The 24,581-nt window shown below is 40.9% G+C and overlaps 1 protein-coding gene across 2 annotated transcripts in view; it reads left to right on the top strand.

Moving 5' to 3' along the window:
• Nucleotides 1-24,581, top strand: part of HLTF (helicase like transcription factor) — a 149,460-nt gene that overhangs the window by 45,260 nt on the left and 79,619 nt on the right. For both annotated transcript variants that reach the window (XM_073625911.1, XM_073625910.1), the window contains exons 5-11: nucleotides 1,428-1,522; nucleotides 2,033-2,107; nucleotides 5,764-5,955; nucleotides 9,068-9,151; nucleotides 9,244-9,328; nucleotides 21,351-21,399; nucleotides 22,099-22,166. In XM_073625911.1, the coding sequence (XP_073482012.1) occupies nucleotides 1,428-1,522; nucleotides 2,033-2,107; nucleotides 5,764-5,955; nucleotides 9,068-9,151; nucleotides 9,244-9,328; nucleotides 21,351-21,399; nucleotides 22,099-22,166 (648 nt within the window). The remainder of the gene's footprint in view (nucleotides 1-1,427; nucleotides 1,523-2,032; nucleotides 2,108-5,763; nucleotides 5,956-9,067; nucleotides 9,152-9,243; nucleotides 9,329-21,350; nucleotides 21,400-22,098; nucleotides 22,167-24,581) is intronic.

Below are 24,581 nucleotides of genomic sequence, written 5' to 3'. Positions count from 1 at the left end.
GTTTACTGGCTGCAGAAAAAAACACCTGATGCCAAAAACAGCAGCTGTAAAAATGTCCAGTGTGCATGAAGCCCAATGGGAACTAATGTTAACACTTTTTCATGGAGGGACTAATACATGCTGCTGATCCACTCTCATACAAAGTACTTTAAAATGGATAGATCCTGTGTTTATGCTTGTGTATTTCTGAAAATGTTTACTTCCTCTCTTTCTTTAGTGTTCACCTACTTAGGTGATTCTCATTGAAACAAATGTTTACAGGTCTGTAAAAGTGTTATTTGAGTAGCATAGATGTTATTTATTAATTCAAAGTATCTTGGGGAGGTGGGGAGGTTGGAAAAAGTTTACCATATGGAACAAATATTTTTATAATTATTATTATTATAAAGGATTTATATAGTGCCAACAGTTTACACAGAGCTATACAATATAAAAGGGAGACAATACAGTTACAATACAATAAAATACAAGAGGGTTAAGAGGGTCCTGCTCAGAAGAGTATACAATCTAATAGATATATTTAGTTTCCCTGGATTCTTAGAAGGAACCTGTCTAGACTTAAATATTACATTTTAATGTTGCAGTACTGTAATTGTTATCCTTATTTTACAATGTTGTAAGTCACTAATTCAGAACACTCGTATATTATTGACTTGCCAAGTTATAGAAAGGTAAAAATGACTACCCTGGTCTTGCTGGCTCTTACATCTGACTGCTTGTTTCTGGAGTTTTAAAGTATTTTATCCATGCTTAGAAAAGGTTACACTGCTGTACATTGTTTTGCTCTTCAAGCTTCCATATTTCTATCTATATATTAACTTCTGTTGCATTTAAGGCACATTTTCAAGGTGTTTAAATTAATCCAATCCAACTGACTTCAATTGTAAATAGTTTTTTTTTTTTTTTTTTTTTTTAATCTAGCTGTACATAGTAACCAATGAAATTCTAACTTCAGTTTGTTCAGTTTAGCTTTGACAATAAATCCTGGAAGCTGATTGCTGCAGCTCTGCATAGAAATCAGATTTTGCATGCTCTAGTTTTAGTAAATAACCCCCAATGTGTCTTACAAATAAAATAGTTGTTAATTTTATGCTTCCAGAGGAAACTTTTATAACTGGCATAGATTTCAGATTTGACAGGTCATGTGACCAGGTTCTCTCCCTGTATTTTTTTTTCTGCCTTAATTCTGTGTATGTATACTCATAGCTGTTAGGAGAATAGACAGTAGTGGACAGATGAGAATAGATAAGATTATTACACTCCAAAGTGATTAAAATGTTGTGTGTAGCTCCTCAAACCATTTGGTTGTAAAGTTTATAGCCAACAAAACTTCCGAAACCCTGAAAACATAAGACTAGAACAAAAACTACAAAACACTGTGCAGTTAACAATAATGGTTTTGTTTATATATTTGTCTCTGGATTTAGGCTCACAAAGTTTTGAAGGAATTTCCTTTTCTCCAAGATCTCAGCCCCGTCTCGGTGCTCCATTACTTCCAGCTGTGCAGATGACTACAGAGCAGGTTAAGCTATTTAAAGTGGTTCTAAATTTATATATTTTTTTTTAAATTAATGCATTACCTGCATTATGGTTAAAAGTGTCCCACTACTTGTTCTGCCCCCACCCTTCCACCCCAAGCACTTTCGCATTCTAAATAATACCTAGGCATATTACTAATGTTTTGAAACTGCTTCTACTGTGTGTGTGCGTGTATGCATATCTATTTGCATTTATGTGTATGTGTCAGGAAATGTGTGAAATTAGACATTCTATAGATGGCCTAATATCGCACATTGCCTGCAACACATATATACACCTCACTGTAGCGAGATATACATCTTTCTAGTCTGCTTCCCCAGCAGCTAAATAATTCCTGGCTCTTGTTGGGACGTTTGACAATATAGGGTTCAACGATTACCACTAATGCCGCACAGTGGCTGGACAAATCGATAGTTGACCTTTTACACAATTATTTTACCCATATTTATGCAAACAGTATACCAAGTTCGTGCTTTATGTGTGTTTTTAACAGTTGAAGACTGAATTTGATAAATTATTTGAAGATCTGAAGGAAGATGATAAAACCAGGGAACTGGACCCGTCAAAGGTAAGTCATTCACATTAGCACTTTGAACCACATGCCGACCATGCTATAGCCAAAAGATGGCTACAGAATGATCGCCCAGTTCTGGGAGGGCAATACCTCCAAAACAAAGGGAAGCTAAAGCTGAATTAAAGCCTCTCAAAAACTGCAGGTGCTTCAAGCGAGCTTTGCCATAGACTTCTATGGAGGCTTTGAAGACACTTTGAAGCACCACTAAAGTGACGTGGTATAATTTTTGAAACAAAGTTAAACCAAAGCAAATGCAAGGTGTAAATGGGACTGTAAGCTTACCATTTAATTTAGTGTCAGGGGCTTTGATTGGCATTGAGAGAGCTTTAACAAAGCGTGTCCGAAGTCATGTTTTGAAGCAAGTGTTGTGTACAGTATATCATTTGTTGTCATTTGAGATGTGCTGTCATTTGAGTAATACACTTATAAAGCAGAATAAAATGGTTTAATGTTTTTATAGAATAAAGAAACATCTATACGTCACTTCAGACATGGTATGTGTACAAAACAGGAAAAAAGGTACCTAGAGTACCATATATAACATAAGAATTGCGTGTGAAAAGAGTTTTATAAAATGGAGCTCATGTATAGGAAAGAATATTGTACAAATCGCTAATTTATTTAGGGAGAAGGTGGTACATAAAGGGACTAATCATTGCTTATATAGTGGAGATTGGGTCACATAAATTTTAATTTCTAAGTTGAGGAGGGAAGACCGTACAAAAACCAAGAGTGCCTCATTTACAGCAAAGTGAGATATAGAGCCATGGTGTGAAATATCTTTTCCATCAACAAGAAAGAATCTAATCTAGCAATTAGTTGCAAAAATTGGAACCACAGGAGATTTCCAATAAAGTGCAATTGCTGATTGTAGCAACACAAATTGTATGAATAAGCTCCTCAGGCTATGGCATATCCGGAATGTCAGCAAACAACAAACAATTAGCCATAGTTGGAGTAACTGAGAACACCAACTAATCTCATAGTTAAATTGGATACCTTCTGCCAGATTGAAGCCAATTTTACACAGTCCCAAAATATATGAATAAAGGAGTCAGGGAAGGAGCAGCTACATAAGCAGGATCAAGAAACCTGTGGATAAATTGAACGTAGTCCAAGTGGGGTATAAAATTACTTCATGGAATGTTTAAACCCTTAGCGCCAACCAAACGCACATATGCCGGGGTGATGCAGGCAGCTGCAGGCATCACCCGGTACTGTTTTTTAGAGCGGGCAGTCAGCTCTTAGGGATAACAACCGATGTGGCCAAAAGCCACTCCGCTGTTATCCTAAAGGAGCGGGTAGGGGACACCTCTGCCTTCCGCCGCTCTTCCCAGGCCCCCCGTCCCACTGGGAGACCCGATCCCCAATCCGGCACTTCCACCGGCTAGGCTGAGACTGGAACAAAGCCAGTCTCCTATGTACAAACACGGAAGCAACGTCACAACGTCAGTTCTGGTTTACTCGGCTGCCAATGGCGCCGATTTAAAAAAAAAAAAAATCGGCGTTTTTGGCGATCTGAATACTTTGAAGTGCAGAGGAGGGATTTGGGGTCACCACCTATTACTGTCACAAGGGATGTTTACATTCCTTGTGACAGCAATAAAAGTGATCAGAATTTTAATTTTTTTTTTAAAGTGACAATGTAAAAATAAAAATAAGAACAAATTTTTTTTTAAGGCGTCCCCGTGAACTTGCGCAGCAAAGAAACTGCATGCGTAAGTCGCGCCCGCATATGTAGACGATGTTCAAATCACACATGTGAGGTATCGCCGCGATCGTTAGAGTGAAAGCAATAATTCTAGCAAAAGACTCTGTAACTCTAACCTGGTAACCGGTACATTTTGTAAAGCATCGCCTATGGAGATTTTTAGGTACCGTAGTTTGTTGCCATTCCAGGAGTGTGCGCAATTTCAAAGCATGACATGTTAGGTATCTATTTACTCGGCGTAACATCATCTTTCACATTATACAAAAACATTGGGCTAACCTTACTGTTTAGTTTTTTTTTTTTAATTTATGAAAGTGTCTTTTTTTTCCCCAAAAAAATTAGTTTGAAAGACTGCTGCGCAAATACCATGTGACATAAAATATTGCAACGATCACCATTTTATTCTCTAGGGTCTCTGCTAAAATATATATATATATATATATATATATATATATATATATATATATATATAGTGTGTGTTTGGGGGTTAAAAGTAATTTTCTAGCAAAAAAATACGAATTTTAACTTGTAAGCAACAAATGTCAGAAATAGGCTTAGGCATGAAAGGGTTAGGTGCTGTTTTTTAATTGTCAAGGAAATGGCACATTTCCATAAATTGCACCACGTGGTTTCCCAATCCTGACCTGTGTATTGCATTTCACTGTCTTTTTCCCAGCAAAGCATATAGGGAAGTTTAGCTGAAAAATCTTAATTAGAGAGAGAATTATAAAGGATAGAAATGAGCTCTTTTCCGTAGATGAAGAGGCTGGGGAATGTGCATAGTGTGTAGTGTAAAAGCGTATAATTTGCAAAGATTGTAGATATAAGATTCAGAAGCTGGGACAAATTTGAAAGATTAAAGCTGAAAAAAGGTCACAAAGTCTTCCTGAAAGCTTGAGAGAGGTCATATAATGAGTTTTCCACCAAATGAAGTCTCCAGGATGAGAAAAGGTCGTTAAAAACCTTGCCTAAATAAAGGTCCAAGGATAAATTTCTGCAGCCATAGAAAATCTGCCCTTGTAAGGTTTAAAGTGGTTCTAAAGCTGAAGGTTTTTTACTATGCATAAGGGTAAAAAAACCTTCAATATGCAGCTTCCCCCATGGCCCCTCCTAATACTTACCCGTGTCTGATCACAATCCAGCCACGTGAATGAGAGCGGTTGCACTCTAACACTAGGGCTGCACCCTAATTGGCTGAGAGACAGCAGTGGGAGCCAATCACAGCTCACAGCCGGTGAGGAAGGGAGCGGGGAGTGGAGCCGAACCCCATTCTGTGTGTCTAATGGACAAACAGCGTGGGGCTTGGGAGCGAACATGCCCAAGAGCCACCATGGCAAGTAGCTTTGTTGTGGGGGCACTCAGAAGAGGAGGAGCCAGAAGTGCCGACGGGGGTCCCGAGAAGAGGGTGATCTGGGCTGCTCTGTGCAAAACTTTTGCACAGAGCAATACGTATAACACGTTTGTTATTTATATATATATATATAATATAAAGAGGCTATATCTCTAAAAGCAATAGAAGTAGACCAAAGTAACCCTGGCAGAATAAATGGAGATATAGAGGCACTCAAACGCAAGCCAGGGGACCTTAGAGTTCACTAGATTCCATTACACTATTAGAGGCTAAATAATAGAGCCACACCTGAGATAGGCCCAGTCCCCGTTGTAAGTGGGTGCCATTATAAAATTGATCTATCAAATCTTGCTATTTTATTTGCCATGCCAATTTATTGAGTAAAGATTGGATATCAGCGAAGTAGGATTTTGATAGTTCAATGGAGAGAGCTGTAAATACGTTTGAGAAGGATGTTCAATTCAATGGCAGTTACCCCACTATGATTTAATTTTCATTAGTGGTGATTGTACAAAGCTTACTTTACAAACAAATGTGAATGTGTTGCATATGTAAATGTTTTGCTGCGATCTGTAATGATCTTTACAGGCTGTGGAAACCTCATTGCTCCCTCATCAGAAGCAAGCACTGGCATGGATGGTGTCACGTGAGAATAGTAAAGAACTGCCACCGTTTTGGGAACAGAGGAACAACTTGTACTACTGCACAATTACAAATTTTGCAGAAAAAGACAAGCCAGAGAGTTTAAGAGGAGGAATTCTGGCAGATGACATGGGGCTGGTATGTTCCCTTTGTTTCAATTACAGGGAATTATTTCTCAGGGTTGTCTTGCAACTTTATTTATGGCTGTAAAATATATGTATCTTTCTTTTTTTGTTTCAGTTTCCCTCTCAGTGTAAGGCCTCTTTCACACGGATGATCCGTATGTCCGTTTTTCATCCATCCGTTTTCGGATGAAAAACGGACATACAGTCATCCCTATGGAGCGTCGGATGTCAGCGGTGACATGTCCGCTGACATCCGACCCCGCTCCGATCCGAAAAGTGTAACGGAGGAAAAACCTACTTTTCCCTCCGTTTTCGGATCGGATCGGATGACGACGGACACTACGGACCGTCATCATCCGATCCCCCCATAGGGGAGAGCGGCGCTCTGACAGGTCCGTCGCTGCACAGCGTGCAGCGATGCACCTGTCATCTTCCTGCTTAGCGGGGATCGGCGGAGCGATCCCCGCTGAGCCAGCGTGTGTTCACGGGGCGGATCATGACTGATCTGCCCCGTGTGAAAGAGGCCTAAGAATTATAGTGTCTTATCTTTGTTTAGAGCTGATTTGTTATTTCTAACAAATTATGTCCTAAATAGGCAAGAAATGAAAGGAAACCTGTGTTGCTAAGAAATATATTGGGCACCTCTGCTGCCTTCTGTGGAAATTCCAGTTCCTTGGCTGGATCATGTAGATTTCCTGACTTCCGTACTTTAAGTCACAAACATATAAAATGCATGTGGAAAGTGAAGTAAGAGCTAAGTCGCAACTCCTGTTCTGTATACTTGCTCTGGCTCAGTGACTTGAAGCCATTAGCTTAAGCCAGCCATAGACCTTTAGCAGGAAGCGGTCAAGATTCAAACCATGTATGGGTAGTTCGAATGTACCCAAATTGATTGATTGATCAACTTGGGTACAACCAGCCTGTCAGTTTTTACATGCAATAGTTGCTAGTGGCTGTTCTAGCACTGTGTTCTCCCGCCGGGAGAACACAATGACTTGGCAGGAGAGATTCCGCTGTCAACACTGTCTGTGTTGATGGGAGAATAAAGCTAATTTCTCTCCTGCAACCTGTGGAAAGAAATTTGCGTGTGTGCGCACGATGATACATATGCTATAAAATTTGTTGTCCTTTTTACAGGACTAGTTTACAGTCTTGCTTGTGATTTTTTTTGTTGGTCCATTGTTTGCCTACCAAATAACTAGTCTAACAGTCTAGGCATACTGTTCTCCAGATGATGAATTAGAACATAATGACTTCACATTTGGCAGCAATTTAACATTTCTTTTGATTGCTACAAAAATTGTAGCTGCCGACTTTAAATAAACAGACACTCACCTGTCCAAGGTTCTAGTGCAGTCCTCACCCAAACGGGTTCTTCTCAATTCTTTAGGCCCCTGGCACTGGCATGTTAACTGCGGGAAGTCAGTTGTGACTTCTTGTGGCTTCACAGCCAGCTTCCCACTTTCCATGTGCGAACCGCGCTGCACCCTGTGATTGGTTCCGCAGCCTCATGGAACCTATAAAATGTCCCAGAAAGTTGGAAGCGGGGGGGTGCAAAGGAGGCAAAACTAGGTACCCGCTCCCCCCCCCCCCCCCAAATAAAAAAAGGAGGAGAAGGAAGAGCGGAACTTCCCCTTTTGGGTGAAGTTCCACTATAGGTTACAACTTACAGTGTTAAACTTTTACAACAGTAAAACCAGTGTGTATATGCAGTAAAGCATGCTTGTTATACTCACTGTGGAACCTAAGAGGTTAATCCTCCACATTGTGTAAAAAGGCTGTTTGATCCTGTCTTCTCTGATCCTCCCCTTCCACTGTCCCCAATCCATCTGCTGATAGTACAGAGACTTGGGGGCACTCTGCACATGCTCAATTTTGTGTGTATTGCTAGAGAGTTTTTCTTTTTTCTTTTTGGGAGGATGCATGTGATCCGCTCATATTTACTAAAATTATTGCATTTACATGTACTGTGGGAGACCAGATATAGTGAATGCAGGGTCCTGTGTTCAGTAACACTTTAATTGCAATGAATATTACTGTTGAATTTGATCCAATAAAGATGTTACAACACTAGATTCCTTCTCCTTAGGCCCCTTTCACACCGAGGCATTGGCGGTAAAGCGCCGCTGTTTATAGCGGCACTTTACCGTTGTTTTTGTAGGGTTTTTTCGCCGCTAGCGGGGCGCTTTTAACCCCCCCTAGCGGCCGAAAAAGGGTTTAAACGACCCGCAAAGCGCCACTGTGGCGTCGCTTTGCCGGCGGTTCAGTGGCGCTGCCCATTCATTTCAATGGGCAGGGGAGCTTTAGGAGCGGTGTATACACCGCTCCTTCAGCACTCCAAAGATGCTGCTTGCAGGAGTTTTTTTAACATCCTGCCAGCGCATCGCCTCAGTGTGAAAGCACTCGGGCTATCACACTGAGACTGCAGGGGAGCCGCTTTTCAGGCGCTATTTTTAGCCCAAAAGGGCATGAAAAATACCTCATTGTGAAAGGGGTCTTAAAGAAGCTTATCCTGTTTCTAATACACTGTTTTACTTTTTCCATCAGCTCATCCCCCACATCTATTACATTTTGTATCAATTAACCCCCCATCCTAGATTGTAAGCGCTAGCGAGTAGGGCCCTCTGATTCCTCTTGTACCAAATTGTAATGTAACTGTAATGTCTTCCTTCATTTTCTTAAGAGTTGTGCAAACTGTTGGTGCTATATAAATCTTGTGTAATAATAATAGATTTGACAACTGTACAAAATGGGTAGAAGACATCTGTCATTTCTCAGAAATATCAGGGCACACTGAGACATACTAGAACAGCTTGGTTGATGAGTTGGAGAATCTCGTTTTGCTTGAGCATGAACATTTTCAGTTGTCAGAAGAGCTTTTATCTCCCACTATGGTAGCCTTAAATGGCCTGATCCTTAATTGGAATGTCTGCTCCCTTAGGTAACATCCTCCCATAAAATGGCTACTGTTAAGCTCATAATTATTGTGACAAAGGCAGTGAGGACAGTTATCTGCATTTACTTATCCAAAAATTACCTTCCAAAGTTATTTTTTTTTTTTTTTAATGATTAATACTTTTGGTATGTACACTTGTGTTTGGTTAACTTTTTTTGTATGATTTTAGGGAAAGACTTTATCAATCATTGCTTTAATCCTCACTAACTTTCATGATGGAAAACCTTTTCCAGTTGGACATGGCATTTATGGTGTAAGTTTATATGCACAACCCACATTTGTGTAGCTCACTGTGTTCACTTTGTTTCCAGGGCAGTGTGTTAAACCTCTTCTGTTTTTGCTTAGAAATCTTCTTTAGAGGAGAAATCTCTTGTACGAGATGACTCAAGAAAATCATCTAGCAAGAAACAGGCACGGAGGAAAACCGATGGTAAGTTCAGAAAAACAAATTAGCATAACCTCTCCCAGCACTGAAACTGGGCTCCAGATCTCGCACTAACGATCAGGAGCCATGAGGAGTACACATAATTGCTGTTGTAGCCTGTGATTGGCTATCACAGTGACCCCCCAGTAAAACCTGCCCCTGTATTCTTTCTACTTCTAAATGGAGAAAAAGATACTCCTAGCTGGGCTAAGGCCCACGGTGGCTGATGTCACTCAGCTGGTCCAGGTTAAGCCTCACAGTGCACCCAAGAGCATGAGCTAGTCGCTCTTACCCCCCCCCCTTCCTTCACCCACAGCCCTGTGCTTCAGTGAGTGCTACAGGGGCAGAGCAGAAAGCTGTTGACTGACAGTCACATGTTTTCTGCTTTCTGAAGACCAAGAATTGAGTAATCAGTGGTCTTTGATCGGGCTTACAGGCGGCGGGGAACAGATGCAGCATTGGATCGATACTGCATCCACCTGAGTGAGTATGTATGTTCTCCTTCAGGAAAATGTTAGATGTTCAACCCATTTTTAGGGTGGAACATGCGACATGTTCCCACTCCTGCAGCCCTCTGTGACAGCAGTACGGGGGGGGGGGGGGGGGGAGTTCCCCACTACCAGCTGTCACATTTTGAAAATAACGAGAGTTCTGTGAATGAATCAACTACAAGTACCGACATCCTTTGTGGATGTCGGCTTGTAGTTCTCAATGAACTACCACGGCACTGAGAGCCGTGGTAGTTCACTCGTACGATGAAAGGTCAGACAGCTTACACTGACAGTCTGCAGGAGTCCTACATTGCGCCCATGATCTGCTGATTGCTGGCGCAATGCTTTCCTGGATCGTAAAAAAAAAAAAAAATAGTAAATGCTCATTTTTTTTTATTTGCAAAATGAATGTGCATTTATTTATTTTTTTTAAAAAGGTGAACATATCCTTTACCGGAACAGACACTGGAGCTTGATTTGACTGCTCAGCATTCGCTTGCACTGAGCACCCAAGTGCTTCCCTGTGTGAGGGTGACCTGAAGGAATATATATATATATATATATATATATATATAAAATTTTTATTTTTTTTTATTGGGGTTGGCACCTTATTTACTCACTCAGCAGATGCCCCTTTCGTTTTTTAAAGCCTAAATTTCTAAAAGCACCTCAGATTTAAAAACGGTTTTGATTAAAAGTATTTTCAAAGCGCCTTTCAGGACAGCATCTGGAGAGAGTGTAGCTCCACCCAACTTCCCAGGAAACACTGCGAATAATTCCTTTTAAGGCAGCCCCCATCCACCATGGCCTCAGCTGTAGTGTTTCCTCCACCATGGTGGAAGCGCTGCGAGGAACTGTGGGTGGGCTGCGCTCTCTCCAGGCAGAGGTCCTGTGTGTGAGGGCATGGCTCACCTTATTTTTTTTCTTTCCCATATTGGACCTTGCGGTCCTCTGGGCCATCCCAGCATCCCCCCAGACAGGTGGGGGACGCTCTGGAGCTTCCCCGCTCGGCGAGAGCTCGGGCCGGAAGGGAGAGTCTACCCTCTTCCTGCAGCATGGAGCCGGGCTGTTCCGGGTCTGAATGGCGGGCGAAATTATTTCTGGAAGTGGACGGAACTTCCGGCCGGGCGCACGGCTTCTGGTTCTGGCCTGTGGAACGCAGGTGGTGGTGGTGGGGGGGTCCTAGCTGGCGTAGACTTCCGGTCCTCACAGCGGCAAGAAGACCGGGAGTTTTTAAAAAACTGACAGCAGAGCGGCTACTCCTGCGCTGCAGCATGGAGTCGGCAGAGCTAGCAACGATGGCGGGAACAGAAGCCACAAGCGCCAGCCCAGCCCAGGTAAGCTGGGGCAGAGGCTCCAGATCCTTTTACCTTGGGGCTTTTGTTTTTCCCTCCACTGGTGAACTATAGTTTGGGGAAGGGGGAGCCTGTTCCATGTCCCTTCGGTTACCTCTTGAGGGGACATGGTTTGGATGATCTTTCCCCCCCCGCTTTTTCTTTTTTCGGGGAGTCGTGGTTTGGGGGGGGGGGTTGGGGTTAATGCTTTGATCCTAATGGGGTTCCTTTCTGTTCTTAATTACAGAAAGCATGGGAAAAAACAAAGCATGCCCCTGCCTCTTCTAAGAAAAGGTGCCCTTCCTGCAAAGCGTCCTTAAGGAGAGCTGGATCAAAACCCTGTGCAAGGACTGTATAGCGGACCTAGTGAAGCACAAGCAGGGAAAAGTAAAGCAGCTACAAAGCTCAGAGCTTTTAGTCTCCTTACAGAAGGAACTTACGGATACTTTCCAATCATTCCGCTCCTTTTTGGACAAACACCCGGCACTCAGGCACTCAAATCAGGGAGTCAAGCCAGACCATCCAGTCCTCTGCCATCCATTTCCAAGGAGGACAGTGATTCAGAGGAGGAAGCCGCAAGCAAAGCTAGTTCACCCAAAGCCTCAGGGGATGAGGATAATGAGGTGTCAGATAGAAGAGCATCTAGATATAAGTTATCTTTGGACGAAGTGGATTGATTAAGACCATTCATACCACTCCAGGAAGCCTCCAGGAAGATAAAGTTGATTTTTCTCTGCATGATGAGATGTTCGAGGGCTTGGGAGAAACTAAACAGAGGGTTTTCCCAGTACACAAAGTCCTATCAGAGGCTGTCAGGCGAGAGTGGAAGGAACCAGAAAAAGCTCAGTTTTTCTCAAAATCCCTTAAGCGTAGGTTTCCTTTTGAGGAAGACGAATCCAATGTATGGAACAAAAGGTTCCCATGTTTCTCGCAATACTGACTTGGCATTCGAGGACATGGGCATCCTGTAGGATGCCATGGATAAATGTGCCGATTCCCTTCTAAAAAAGCTCTAACGAGCAGGGCCCTCTGATTCCTCCTGTATTGAATTGTATTGTACTTGTACTGTCCTCCCTAATGTTGTAAAGCGCTGCGTAAACTGTTGGCGTTATATAAATACTGTATAATAATAATAATAAAAAAAGCATGGGACTCATGTATGGCAAATCTTAAACTGGCCATGGCTTCAACTGTGGTTGCCAGAAACTTGGAGCATTGGTTAGAACAGTTGAAGCAGCACACCAGGGGAAGTACCTCCCGAGAGGATCTGTTGGATCTCAGTACTGTCAAAGGCGGTAGGATGCCTCAGCAGAGTCAATCAGAATGTCCGCTAGGACTTCAGTCCTGGTAAATTTAGCGCGAAGGGCGCTCTGGTTAAAAACTTGGTCTGGAGACTCCGCTTCTAAAGTGAAGCTCTGTGGTCTCCCCTTTAATGGATCTACTTTTTGGCCCAGACTTAGAGGCCATTTTAGATAGAACCGCAGACAAGAAAAAGGCTTTTCTGGCAAAGAAGAAGAAGCCTTTAATCAAAAAGAATTTTCGTCCTCTTCAGCAAACCCAGGCCCCAAAGAAAACGGGTTATAAGAAGCCCTGGGGTACACAGAGGGGATGTTCAGACGTCCCAAACAGCCAGCTAAAAAACTGTGACGGTGGTCCTGCTGTGGGAGGGATACTTCTAGCCTTCCTCCCTCAGTGGCGGACAGTAACCTCCAGGACAGTAAACGTCCTGACATTCAGGACGTTTGTCCTGAATGTCATCTCCCAGGGATACGGGCTGGAGTTTTCGGAAAGACCTCCAAACCCCTTCTTTGTGAACCAGATTCCCAGAGCACAGGGCAAGGCCTTAGCACTGATATCCCTTTTAGAAGATCTGAGGCATCAGGGAGTAATTATTCCAGTACCTCAGGAGGAAGAAGGTCTAGGGTTTTGTTCTCACATTTTTCTAATAAAAAAACCCTCGGGAAAGTTTTGCTTAATTTTGAACCTAAAACTCCTGAATCGATCCATTCATTACAAAAGGTTCTGCATAGATAAGATCTATTCCGTAAGGAAACTACTTTTGGGGGGGTGTTTTATGGCTTCCATCGACCTCAGGGATGCATACCTGCAGATTCCAATAGTGGTAGCATCCCAGAGATTCTTGCGTCTGGCAATCAGCTCAGAGGGCAGGATAACCCATCTGCAGTTCAGAGCCCTGCCTTTTGGTCTGTCCTCGGCTCGGAGGATCTTCACGAAGTTCATGGTGGAAGCCTTGGCGCCTCTAAGGATCCAGGGAATCGTGATAGTTCCATACCTGGACGATCTGCTTCTATTCGCCAGCTTAAAGGAGCAACTGCTGGCAAATCTGAACAGAACAAGATACCACTTGCAAGACCTAGGTTGGATCCTGAACGAGAAGTCAAACTTAGTGCCTTCCCAAGTGATAACATTTTTGGGGTACAGTATCGACTCTGTCCAACAAAGGATCTTCTTGCTGGAAGAGAAAAAGGAAAAAATCCTGGGGGCAATAAAACAGATCCAGACAAGCTCACCAATAACAGTACGGTCAGCAGTGTCAACTTTGGGTCTCTAACATCCTCCATTCCGGCTGTTCAACTGGCCCGTTTTCACTCCAGGGATCTGCAGCAAATAATTCTCCAAAATTGGAGGCACGAAGAACCCTTATGCCGCGTACACACGGTCGGAATTTCCGTCAGGACTTTTTCGAAAATTCAGACGGACTTAGAGAACATGTTCTAGATATTTCCGACGGAACAAATTACTATCGGAAAAACCGCTCGTCTGTATGCTTTTCCAACGAGATTAGCAGAAAGAGCCCAAAGGGTGGCGCACTGGCTATTGAACTTCCTTATTTTAGTACCGTTGTACATGTTGTATATCACTGCGTTCTTGACGGTTGGAATTTGGTGTGACCGTGTGTGTGCAAGACAGCTTGAGCGGAATTCCATCGGAAAAACCTTCAGAGGCAAAATCGGTCCTGTGTACAGGGCATTAGAAAAAAGTAGGGCTGCAATTAACGATTATTTTCATAATCGATTAGTTGGCCGATTAGTGTTTCAATTAATCGGATTATAACCTTAAAAAAAAGTGTGTATAATTCAGTTAATATGTAAAGTTTAAAAAAAGGCAATTTATTCTTAAATATCTCTATGCAGTGGTAAATATAAATAACCAACTATATGGTTAGGGAGCAAAATCTCTAATCTACTCTGAGAATAACAGACAGAAGAGATAGTATATACTATTAGAGGTTGAAGCTGGTAAATATCATCAGACTCAGAGATCAAATTAAAAAAAAAAAAAAAGTTAGACTGTTTTGCAGATTTTCAAACAGGACTCTAATATATTATATGCTGGCCATACAAAAACAATGTCTTCCTTCAAAAAAAAATAATTTAATTTTAAGAACGTTCGTTCGATTTTCTAATCATTAGTGGGGTCAAATCGACGTTTGTTTTCAACCACAGTGATGGGAAAATTTAGAAATAATAGAAAACTTCTTGGTCAAAGGAATTTTCAGACAGTGTATGTGGTTTTCGTTCAGAAATTACATTCATTTTAAAACAGAATGTTAAAATCAAGTGAAATTTTCAAACAACATTCTTAAATTCAGCGATTGTACAAAGATTTTTCGTATGAATATTCTTGTCTGAAAATTGATCCGTGTGGCCAGCATAAGGCACGGTGCACACTTATGCAGTTTTCTTCTGATCTGTTTTTGCTGTGCGTTTTAATTTTTGCAAATGTGATTTTTCTGCAAATTGCATTTTTGCTTTTTTTTTAATGCTTTTTTTTTTTTGGCCAATTTGTTGTTGGGCAGATAAAAAAAACACAAATTACGGCAAAAACACACTACATGCTTTTCTGCAGCTTCTCCATTAAAGTATATTGAACCAAAAAAGCACAGTTTTGCATTGAAAAAAGTCCTTGACCCTTTTCAAATACGCAGCGGCTGAAAAAAAAGCATAGATGTGAACGTGTCCCATAGGAAATCATGTTAAATTAACTGTAGTGTGTTTCTGAAAAAAGCACCAAAAAACACATAGGTGCGAACCAGGCCTAAGACGTTTAGTATAATAATGGGGTTAAAAAAACTAAAATTAACCCTTTATAGTACAAAAAAGAGCAAATCGCTACTGTAGGGGGTTAATTTTTTCACTGTGGAACAGTGAAAGTAATATTTACAGTAGCAATTATTTGCTCTTTTTGTACTATAAAGGGCTAATTTTAGTTTTTTTAACCCCATTATGTTACTGGCCAATTAATCGATTATGAAAATAGTAATCGATTAATTTCATAATCGATTAATCGATTCTTTGTTTCGGCCCTAGAAAAGTGGTTCTCTATTCCGGTGCAAGTGAGGAGAAAGTTATGGTAGTGGAGGAACCAGTTAAACCTAAGCGAGGGCCTACTTTGGGGAATCCCTGCCTCAAAAAGATTAACGACAGATGCAAGCTCCTGGGGGTGGGGGGCTCATCTGGAAGATCGTTTTGCCCAGGGAATCTGGACAAGTTCAGATGCAAAAAGATCATCCAATTGGAGGGAGCTGAAAGCAATTTGGATGGGGTTTCTCTGGTTTCAGGAAGAGATCAGGGGTCAACACATTCAGATCTTGTGCGACAATGCCACGGCAGTCGCCTACGTAGCAAAGCAGGGAGGTACCAGGAGCAGGGTTCTCCTGTCCTTGACTCGGGAGATCTTAATCTGGGCAGAGAAGAATCTGGGGTCCCTGTCAGGGCAGCTTGAATCTGATGGCCGACTTTCTGAGCTGGAGAACAGTTGTGGAGTCTAAACTCAGAGGTTTTCCAGATGGTGATAAACAGGTGGGCCGTCCTCAGGTCGACCTGATTGTGACCGACTCAAACGCAAAACTCCTAACTTATTTTTCCCTGAGCAGACAGGATCAGGCAAGAGGTTTGGATACTCTGGCTCAGTCGTGGGACTTCCATTTGTGTTATGCTTTTCCCTCCTTCCCGTTAATACCGTTAGTCCTCAAAAAATTTCAGGAAGAGTCCATGAATCTAATACTAGTGGCTCCCTATTGGCCCAAGAGGATTTGGTTCTCAACACTCCTGAACCTAGCAATGAAACCCCTTGGATGTTACCTCTACGGACGATCTTCTGAGCCAGGGACCCATCTGGCATCCAGATGTAAGCCAGCTCAAGTTAGCAGTTTGGTTTCTGAAGTGCAGATCCTAAAGAATAGGGGTCTGTCGGACAAATTCGTTTCTATGCTGTTAAACAGCAGGAAAAAGGTCACGAGAGATATTTATTTCAAGGTTTGGAAATGCTACAACTCCTGGTGCGGGACAAAGATTTTTTTGCCGCAGGAGACAATTTCCATCCTGGAATTTCTTCATGATGGAATGGAGAAGGGGTTAGCGGTAAGTTATCAGTTTTTTTGGAAGAGAACGGTTATCAAAAGATCCATTAGTTATTAGGTTCTTTAAGACAATGGCTAGGTCAAGACCAGCGCCTATAAAATTTTTCCCAAGTTGGGACTTATCAGTGGTCCTGCAAGGGCTAACTGGGAATCGTTTCGAACCCCTAGAGCAGGCGACAATAAAAAGTTGGACTTTGAAAATGGCCTTATTAGTAGCAGTAACCTCCACCAGGAGAGTCAGTGAGCTGCAGGCTTTTTCCATAATAGAACCTTTCCTAACAGTCTTTCCAGATCTGATAATCCTGAAGGTGGACCCGTGCTTTCTTTCTAAGGTCTCCTTCGCCTTTCATCGTTCTCAGGAGGTGATTCTACCAACATTCTGCACATCCACAGCCAATTCTAAAGAGGAAAAGTTCCACACGTTGGATGTGAAGAGATGCCTAATGCATTATCTGGAACTGACCAAGCAATTTAGGAAGTCAAATTCCCTTTTTGTGCTGTTCTCAGGGGCACGTAAGGGACAGCGTGCTTCCAAAAGCTCAATAGGAAGATGGCTCAGAACAGCCATCGAGGAAACCTATAATGTCTCAGGGCAGACACCGCCAGAGGGTATACGAGCCCACTCAATGAGGGCAGTAGCAACATCTTGGGCTAAGAGGGCTGGCGCCTCTCCAGACCAAATCTGTAAAGCCGCAACGTGGACAAGTTTCACTACGTTCATCCAGCATTATAGAGTAGATCTACTGTCAGCCTCAGCGCAGGCCTTCGGCCTGAAGGTCCTACAGGGGGTGGTCCCACCCTAGTGTAAGTTTCTCGCTTATCCTCTCCAGGTGCTGTCCTGAAAGACACTTTGAGAAAAACTTTTAGACTTACCGGTGACAGTATTTCTAGAAGTCTTTCAGGACAGCAGCTATTACCTTCCCTAGTGGTTTCCAATACGACTTGCACTATTATATTATATGTGTATATTTTGTTTTGTTGTAAAATTCAGGAACAGAAAACAGAAAAAATAGCTAACGCGTTTCACGCCCTATTGTGGCGCTTATTCATAGCTAAATGACTAAAAGTTTGATCATGGACATATCTAGAGACTTCGGGTTTTGATGGCCAATCAAAAAATGGTCTCAAAAGGAGACCCGCCCACACAATCAAACTCTAGGACAACACCCAAGAGATAGTATACACCTGGGATATGAAGCTGAATTTTTTAAATTAAAGTTTGAGGGCAAAGTAGTATAATAATGTGGTAATTTAATGATATAGTAATGCCTACAAAGGTCCACCAAACTAAAAAAGTTTATTAAGTGAACCAATACGCATACATATATACATGTGTACTAGACACATGATTGTTTTCATTATTTGCATAATTCATAAATTCGTGATAAATACTAAAACTATACTGAACGATGGCAGAGTATCAAAATAACAACATTGATTTCCAAATTGTAAATAAAGAATAATCTCTCATTTTTCTTGGGTGCATGGATTTATGTGGGTATAATGATTTATATATACTATAATTATATTAAATATATATAATTTATATATAATAATTTTTAATGAAAATTATTGATTTAGATAGCTTTCAAATACAACTACATTCTAGGACAATGTGTATACATATGCAGTTACCAAGATATTATCGATGGTGTTGAGAATGGATTCACTCAGTATTTCCACATCAATTTCATGTATATGTAATTTTGCGATTTTGTATAAATTCAGCAGGTTTTGTATTTTCATGAATTTTGTTTATTAATCATTTATATACAGGTTTCCTTTAAGATTATTCTTTATTTACAATTTGGAAATCAATGTTGTTATTTTGATACTCTGCCATCGTTCAGTATTGTTTTAGTATTCATCATGGTCTTTATCCCAAGGTTATGGATGCACACAATGGGAGAAGTTGAATAATGCAAATAATGAAAACAATCATGTGTCTAGTACACATGTATATATGTATGCGTATTGGATCACTTAATAAACTTTTTTAGTTTGGTGGACCTTTGCAGGCATTATTATATCATTATATTACCACATTATTATACTACTTTGCCCTCAAACTTTAATTTAAAATTCAGCTTCATATCCCAGGTGTATCCTATCTCTTGGGTGTTGTCCTAGAGTTTGATTGTGTGGGCGGTCTCCTTTTGATTTTTTGATTGGCCATCAAAACCTGAAGTCTCTATATATGCCCATGATCAAACTTTTAGTCATTTAGCTATGAATAAGCGCCAAAATAGGGTGTGAAACACATTAGCTATTTTTCCTGTTTTTCCCTGTACATGAAGTGACTGCATTTTGGATTTTACTTTTTCATATCAATAAAGATGCCTTCTATGGTGTGCGGCCGTCCAGGATACTCTTTTTTTTTTTCCTCAAGCTTGTGCAGAGTCAGCACCTGTGAGTTCTATTAGGGTGGGTGTTTTGTTACAGATTTGGGAAATTGGAGCGGCAATCTTTTGCTTTATGATTTTCACCTGGACTTTACCTGTAAGTTTAACTAAAGTTTTTTGTTTTTTTTTTTTATCAGGACAAGTAGATAGTCATGAGGGACAAGTAGATTGGGACCCCGATTTAGTCCCTTGGACAAGTATTTTTTTTTTTTTTAATTTCCACACCCCTGGGGATAAGTTTGTCTTGAGCCTTAAGGCCACCTTTCTTCCTAAAGTGGCTTCCTCCTTCAATCTTAATCGGGACATTGTTCTTCCCTCTCCCTGTCTCCCCACTGTCTGAATTTGGTACGTGCTGTGCAAGTCTGCCTCAGCTGCTTTTGGAAATTCAGATTAACTCCCCTGTAGGGGAATTCCTGCCCCTCATTTTACTATTGCTAGGTAGGTTAGACAACTGATCATTTGAGTCTATAATCTTCCATGTAAAGGCACACTTGACCATAACTGTTGGTGCTTAATAGATTTCTAAGGTTACCATCTGTTCACATATTTAAAAGGGGTTTAAAGTCATAAGGTTTTTTTTATCTTAATGCAAAGAACACTGGTATGAAATGGGTAACAGGGTTGTATCTCAGTCCCGAATTAGTAAATACACCTCACTACATTACCATACATGTATATCAACAGTAAAAAAGACATCATCAAATGGTATTCAAAACCCTCAAGTTAGAAAAACCTTGCATTATTATATATCAACTGATATATATCAGCTGATGTTCACCATCAACCAAGATGGTCAGTACTCGGGTTCTCTACACGTTTTCGCGAGATAAAAAATTCAGAGAGGGGCGGGGGGTGGGAAAGGCAGACACTCCTGATGCGGATCTCCTTAGTGCAGCTGGGAGCAGGCAGTGCACGTGCGGCTCCATTCCTGATCACAGGTCACTATTAGGATTGGGCTTTTTTTTTTTGGTCTTTTCTTTTGATTGTGATCTGTGGGGACGACCGGAGATTCGTATTGGGAGTGCCTGCCTTTCCCACCCCCCTGCCCCTCTACAACTCCTGGGCAGAGTCTAATGTGGATTTGGGGTTCGCCCCACCTGGCTTCTTATACATTAGGATATTTCCTATATTTGATTTTATCTACGATTTAATCATACTATTATACTTCTGTGAAAAAGTTTCCAGATAAATTCTACAGAAATATATCCTTCTGTGCTTCTTCTGAGGAAGCAAGTTTTTTTTTCTCACGAAACGCGTAGAGAACCCAAGCACAGACCATCTTGGTTAATGTTGAACATCAGCTTCGTTGATATATGTAAATGCAAGGGTTTTCTAAATTGAAGGTTTTGAATACCATTTGATGATGCCTTTTTTTACTGTTGATATACATGTATGATAATGTGTTTTTTATATTATATGTATTTTTTTCTTGCAAAAATGTTTTCTTATATTTTATACCTTGATGTTGTGACTTAATAAAGTCCCATGGCTATAGATAAGTGTGGTATTTTTATCTTAATCCATTCTATGCATTAAGATAAAAAGCCTTCTGTGTGTAGCAGCCCCCCTCAGCCCTTCCAATACTTACCTGAGCCCCATCTCTGTCCAGCGATGTCCACGAGTGTCTTGGCTGTCCGAGACTCTCCCTCCTGATTGGCTGAGACACAGCAGCGGCGCCATCGGCTCCCGCTACTGTCCATCAAAGTCAAGGATTGGGCCGCAGCTCCGTATCTAAATGGACACAGGGAGCTGTGACTCTGCGCTCGGGTGCCCCCATAGCAAACTGCTTGCTGTGGGGGCACTCGACAGAAGGGAGGGGCCAGGAACACAGAAGAGGGACCCAAGAAGAGGAGGATCTTTGCTGCTCTGTGCAAAACCACTGCAACAGAGCAGGTAAGTATAACATGTTTGCTTTTTTTATAGAAAAAAAACATGACTATACCATCACTTTAAGTTTTACCAGGTGGATGTTCAGGCCTGTTGGCATTTGTTTTCTGTATAGCTTGAAGCTCTGGCGTTTAGTTGTGGCTGGAGGGCACAGCTCTGCTGCTGACAGCCTGTCTGACAACTGCTGCACCTGGGTGGTGCACTCAGCAGTACATCTATTTAGGGCAGTATGCGCCCAGGGATGAATGCCTATAACACAAACTGCTGGCATGCCAAGCCTTTGTCTTGGGTGCATACTGCCCTAAACATGCATACCGCTCGGTGCACTGCCCAGCCCATGGTTGTCAGGCACTCAAAGGGTTTGACAAGTTGTTGTCAGTGGGGCCAGAAGGTGTGCTTGGGCCCTCCGGCTGCAGCTAAACACCAGAATGAAGTAAAAAATCCTATTTTCCTTAGCATTCATAAATTCAACCAGTATATGACAGGAGTTTTAATGTTAACATGTTTCTCCTGTTTTGCCTTTTACTAAAGAAACAAACGAAAAACCAGGGAGCAGCAAAGGAGAAACTCCACCTAAAAGGTATATAATACTATTGTTGTATATTTAATTTATACTGAGTTTGCAATATTGTAATTTAAAGAAAGGTAACATAGTGCCATCAATCGAACTGTGTGTGTGTATTATAATTTTATTTACCCAACATATGTGTAGTTTCTAGCTCTAATACTGACATTCTCCTATGTCACATCTTCACAGATTCCTGGAATCTAAATGGCATGTAGAATATACTGTTTAGTTTATTCAAAATAAAAGTTTCATTTATTGAAAAAGATCTACATTTTTTTTTAACAGCCTCATGCCTTCCAATCCTCAGCTGCCAGTAACTTGTACAGTGCTTCTTCTACAGTAGCACTGATACCCTTTATATTTGCATAATGCTTCCAGTGAGTTTGACATTCAGCAGGGTTTGAATGCGTATCTGTCCGCATTGCAGATGATCTGATTTCTGCAGATAAGGTGTAAAATGAGTTTCCCTGTCCATTAGGTGCTCATATGGTACATAGGCGTCTGTAAATATGCTGTTACATCATAAACATAATCTTCAAAAGTTTCACCATTTTTTTGTATATCATATAAGTTAATATCTAAATGTTATAACATTTTTTACAACTTTTGTTAGTGTGTTTGCCTCTAAAAATCGTAAAATGGGCTTCCAAAGAATTGGGTATGTCACAGCAGTCGTGTCTTGTTAATTTTAACTGTTTTATATTTCACAAGGCAAAAAGCCAAGTTTACATTAAGTGACTCTGAAGAGGAGGATGAGTGGATCCCACCAAAAGTAAAAGGTAAGAAGGAAACAAAAACCTAGGCTGATAAGTCTATTAAATATTCCACAAGGCAAATATTAGTTGAGATTAGTGATTTTGTGTGCTACTTTTCTAGTTCTGATATGCACTGTATCTGTTCATCTTTAACACAGCTAGGAAAATTGTAATATTGGTTTTGTCACATTAACGTTTAACAATCCCAAAGAGGCAGAAATTGCTTAGTGGTTTATTCAAACAAGTTTGCATACAGAGCAAATTATGGCTGGGCCAAAACCAATCTCTGAAAAATGGAGTGCTCTTATTCACACTTGGATCCAAAGAGAAGGACATCTTATTAAAATGAAACTGGCCTTATAAGACCTTTAGAAACCAACAAAATGCTTATTTACTCAGATGAAGGAGACAGGACTTGTAGTTTTTGCCGTTGTTACACTTATGGACAAAACTATTAACAAGCTAAGAAGATACACAAAAGATTCTGAGACTGGACTACAAAATAAGTTAATCCAGAGAAGGGTAAAATGGAAGTCAATTTAATGCCATAATTTAGACATACTCAAGCATTAGAATGGCAGTAGTTTAAAGTATAAGCAACATATTATAATGAATAGGTTATCATGGATTGTTGTATAAATAATTCCATCCCTGTAGCCAAGATTTCATGTTTAGTTAATATACCAAAAATTAAACGTCACTAATAATGCCACCAACTCTCAGAGAATGATATTGATTTAGCCTCTAATCAAAATAACATAGTTAAATCTTTATAGAATAGAAATTAGTTTATTCTATAAAGATTGGATCCAATAAATCCATTTTCTCCCTGAATATAGGGATTTCTAGTCTCAGAGTGCCACATGGTGGCCAAGTTTAACTAGTGCCTATGCAAACAAATCGTTAATCAGTAATTTGCCCTCCAATCAGAGCTGGGTAAATAGTACTAACTGTATCCTCTGGGAGGGTTCCTAACTTGTATTGTTTTTGGTAGCAAGCTCAGGGTGACACAGGTTCAAACAATGAGGATCACATTATTATAGACCCATCATCACACATCAAGGGACACACATCCTTCATCTTATATAGATGCCATTTTGAAGGGCAGACTCCATCTTAAGGCCATCCATCCCAAGCGATCCACTCCATCTGCTTCTGGGGGCAACTAATAGTGTATTATTCTCTAGATGATTTTGTTTTCTTGATACTCCGGTTGCAATAGTTTTTGCTGGGTTATTTGATATTCCCCTCACAATACCCTAATACCTCAGGATTAGATTATATTTTTTGATTCAATACATTTTTTTTATATTCCATGGAGGAGATCAGGGTTCAAAATTTAACATGGGTCACGAAAAAGGATCACCTTAGAGCAAGAAAGATCTCGTTCAATCCGCCAAAAATTATAAGAGTGTGCACTAGCACAGAAATGCTCAGGTGTAACAAAAGAAAAAACAAAGGGGGGAGCCAGGAAAAAAGGAGGGCGAAAGAAGAGAGGGAGGAAAGAGAAGCCTTGGAATGCGGCAGGGGCATGGGATAGGGCACTACATAGTCCTCTATCCCAGTGGGGCGAAAGTCACAGGTGCAGTGCCGTATGGTCAGGCTGGAAGTAATCTATTCATGGTGTGCAGATTTTTATGAATTTGTCATGTTTATCGTTCAATATGTCTGTCAATTTCTCATTAACCATTATGCTATTCAGGCGGATTTTAACTTCGCAGAAATTGAGCGCTGGAGATTTTCAGGAGTGGGCAATAGTCTGGTTGCAATAAAGATGAAGACAATAAGTTTGGCCTGCTTTTTATGTACCCCCTGAATGGGTTTATTTAACAGGGCCTCAACCGGATCCTTCCTAAGATTACAATGTAGAACCGTGTCAATCAGAGTGTACACCCTAATCCATAGCCTTTGGACTTGTGGACAAGTCCACCATATGTGAGCCATTGTGCCCTCATGCCCTCAGCTCTGAAAACAGAGGGCCAAATTAGATTATATTTTAGCCGTATTGGCATAATTTACAGATGGTCTTCTAGTTGGTCAAACTTTGATTGTGTGCCAAGTTTAGTACAATTAATTAGGGTATCTACGAAAGAAAACAAAGTACTTGATATAATCTAGTATAACTACAGTATGTTGTAGAAGATACATTTAGGAATTAATTGTGAATATCATCTCCGTGTCTGTGTCACAATGTCAATTCCCAGAAATATGTTATACTGTTTTAAGTTCTATGGATAAGTGATCTAAAAAAATGTATAATACATCAATCCACCACTGCACCATAGAAAAAATATATAAATATGCAAAGAAAGAATAGTGTGCAAAAAAACTGTATTAATGTGTAGCTGCCACTTAATATTAAAAAAAAAAAACTCAACCTCTCCCCTACGCAGATCACTCTAAGTAAACAGCGGCGCTAAAGTGCATAATCAAATACAC

The sequence above is a fragment of the Aquarana catesbeiana genome, linkage group LG04, assembly GCF_042186555.1.
Source record: "Aquarana catesbeiana isolate 2022-GZ linkage group LG04, ASM4218655v1, whole genome shotgun sequence".
NCBI classification, from domain to species: Eukaryota; Metazoa; Chordata; class Amphibia; order Anura; family Ranidae; genus Aquarana; species Aquarana catesbeiana.
The sequence above is the reverse complement of the archived record's forward strand: the minus strand, read 5'-3'. Positions and strand labels throughout refer to the sequence as shown.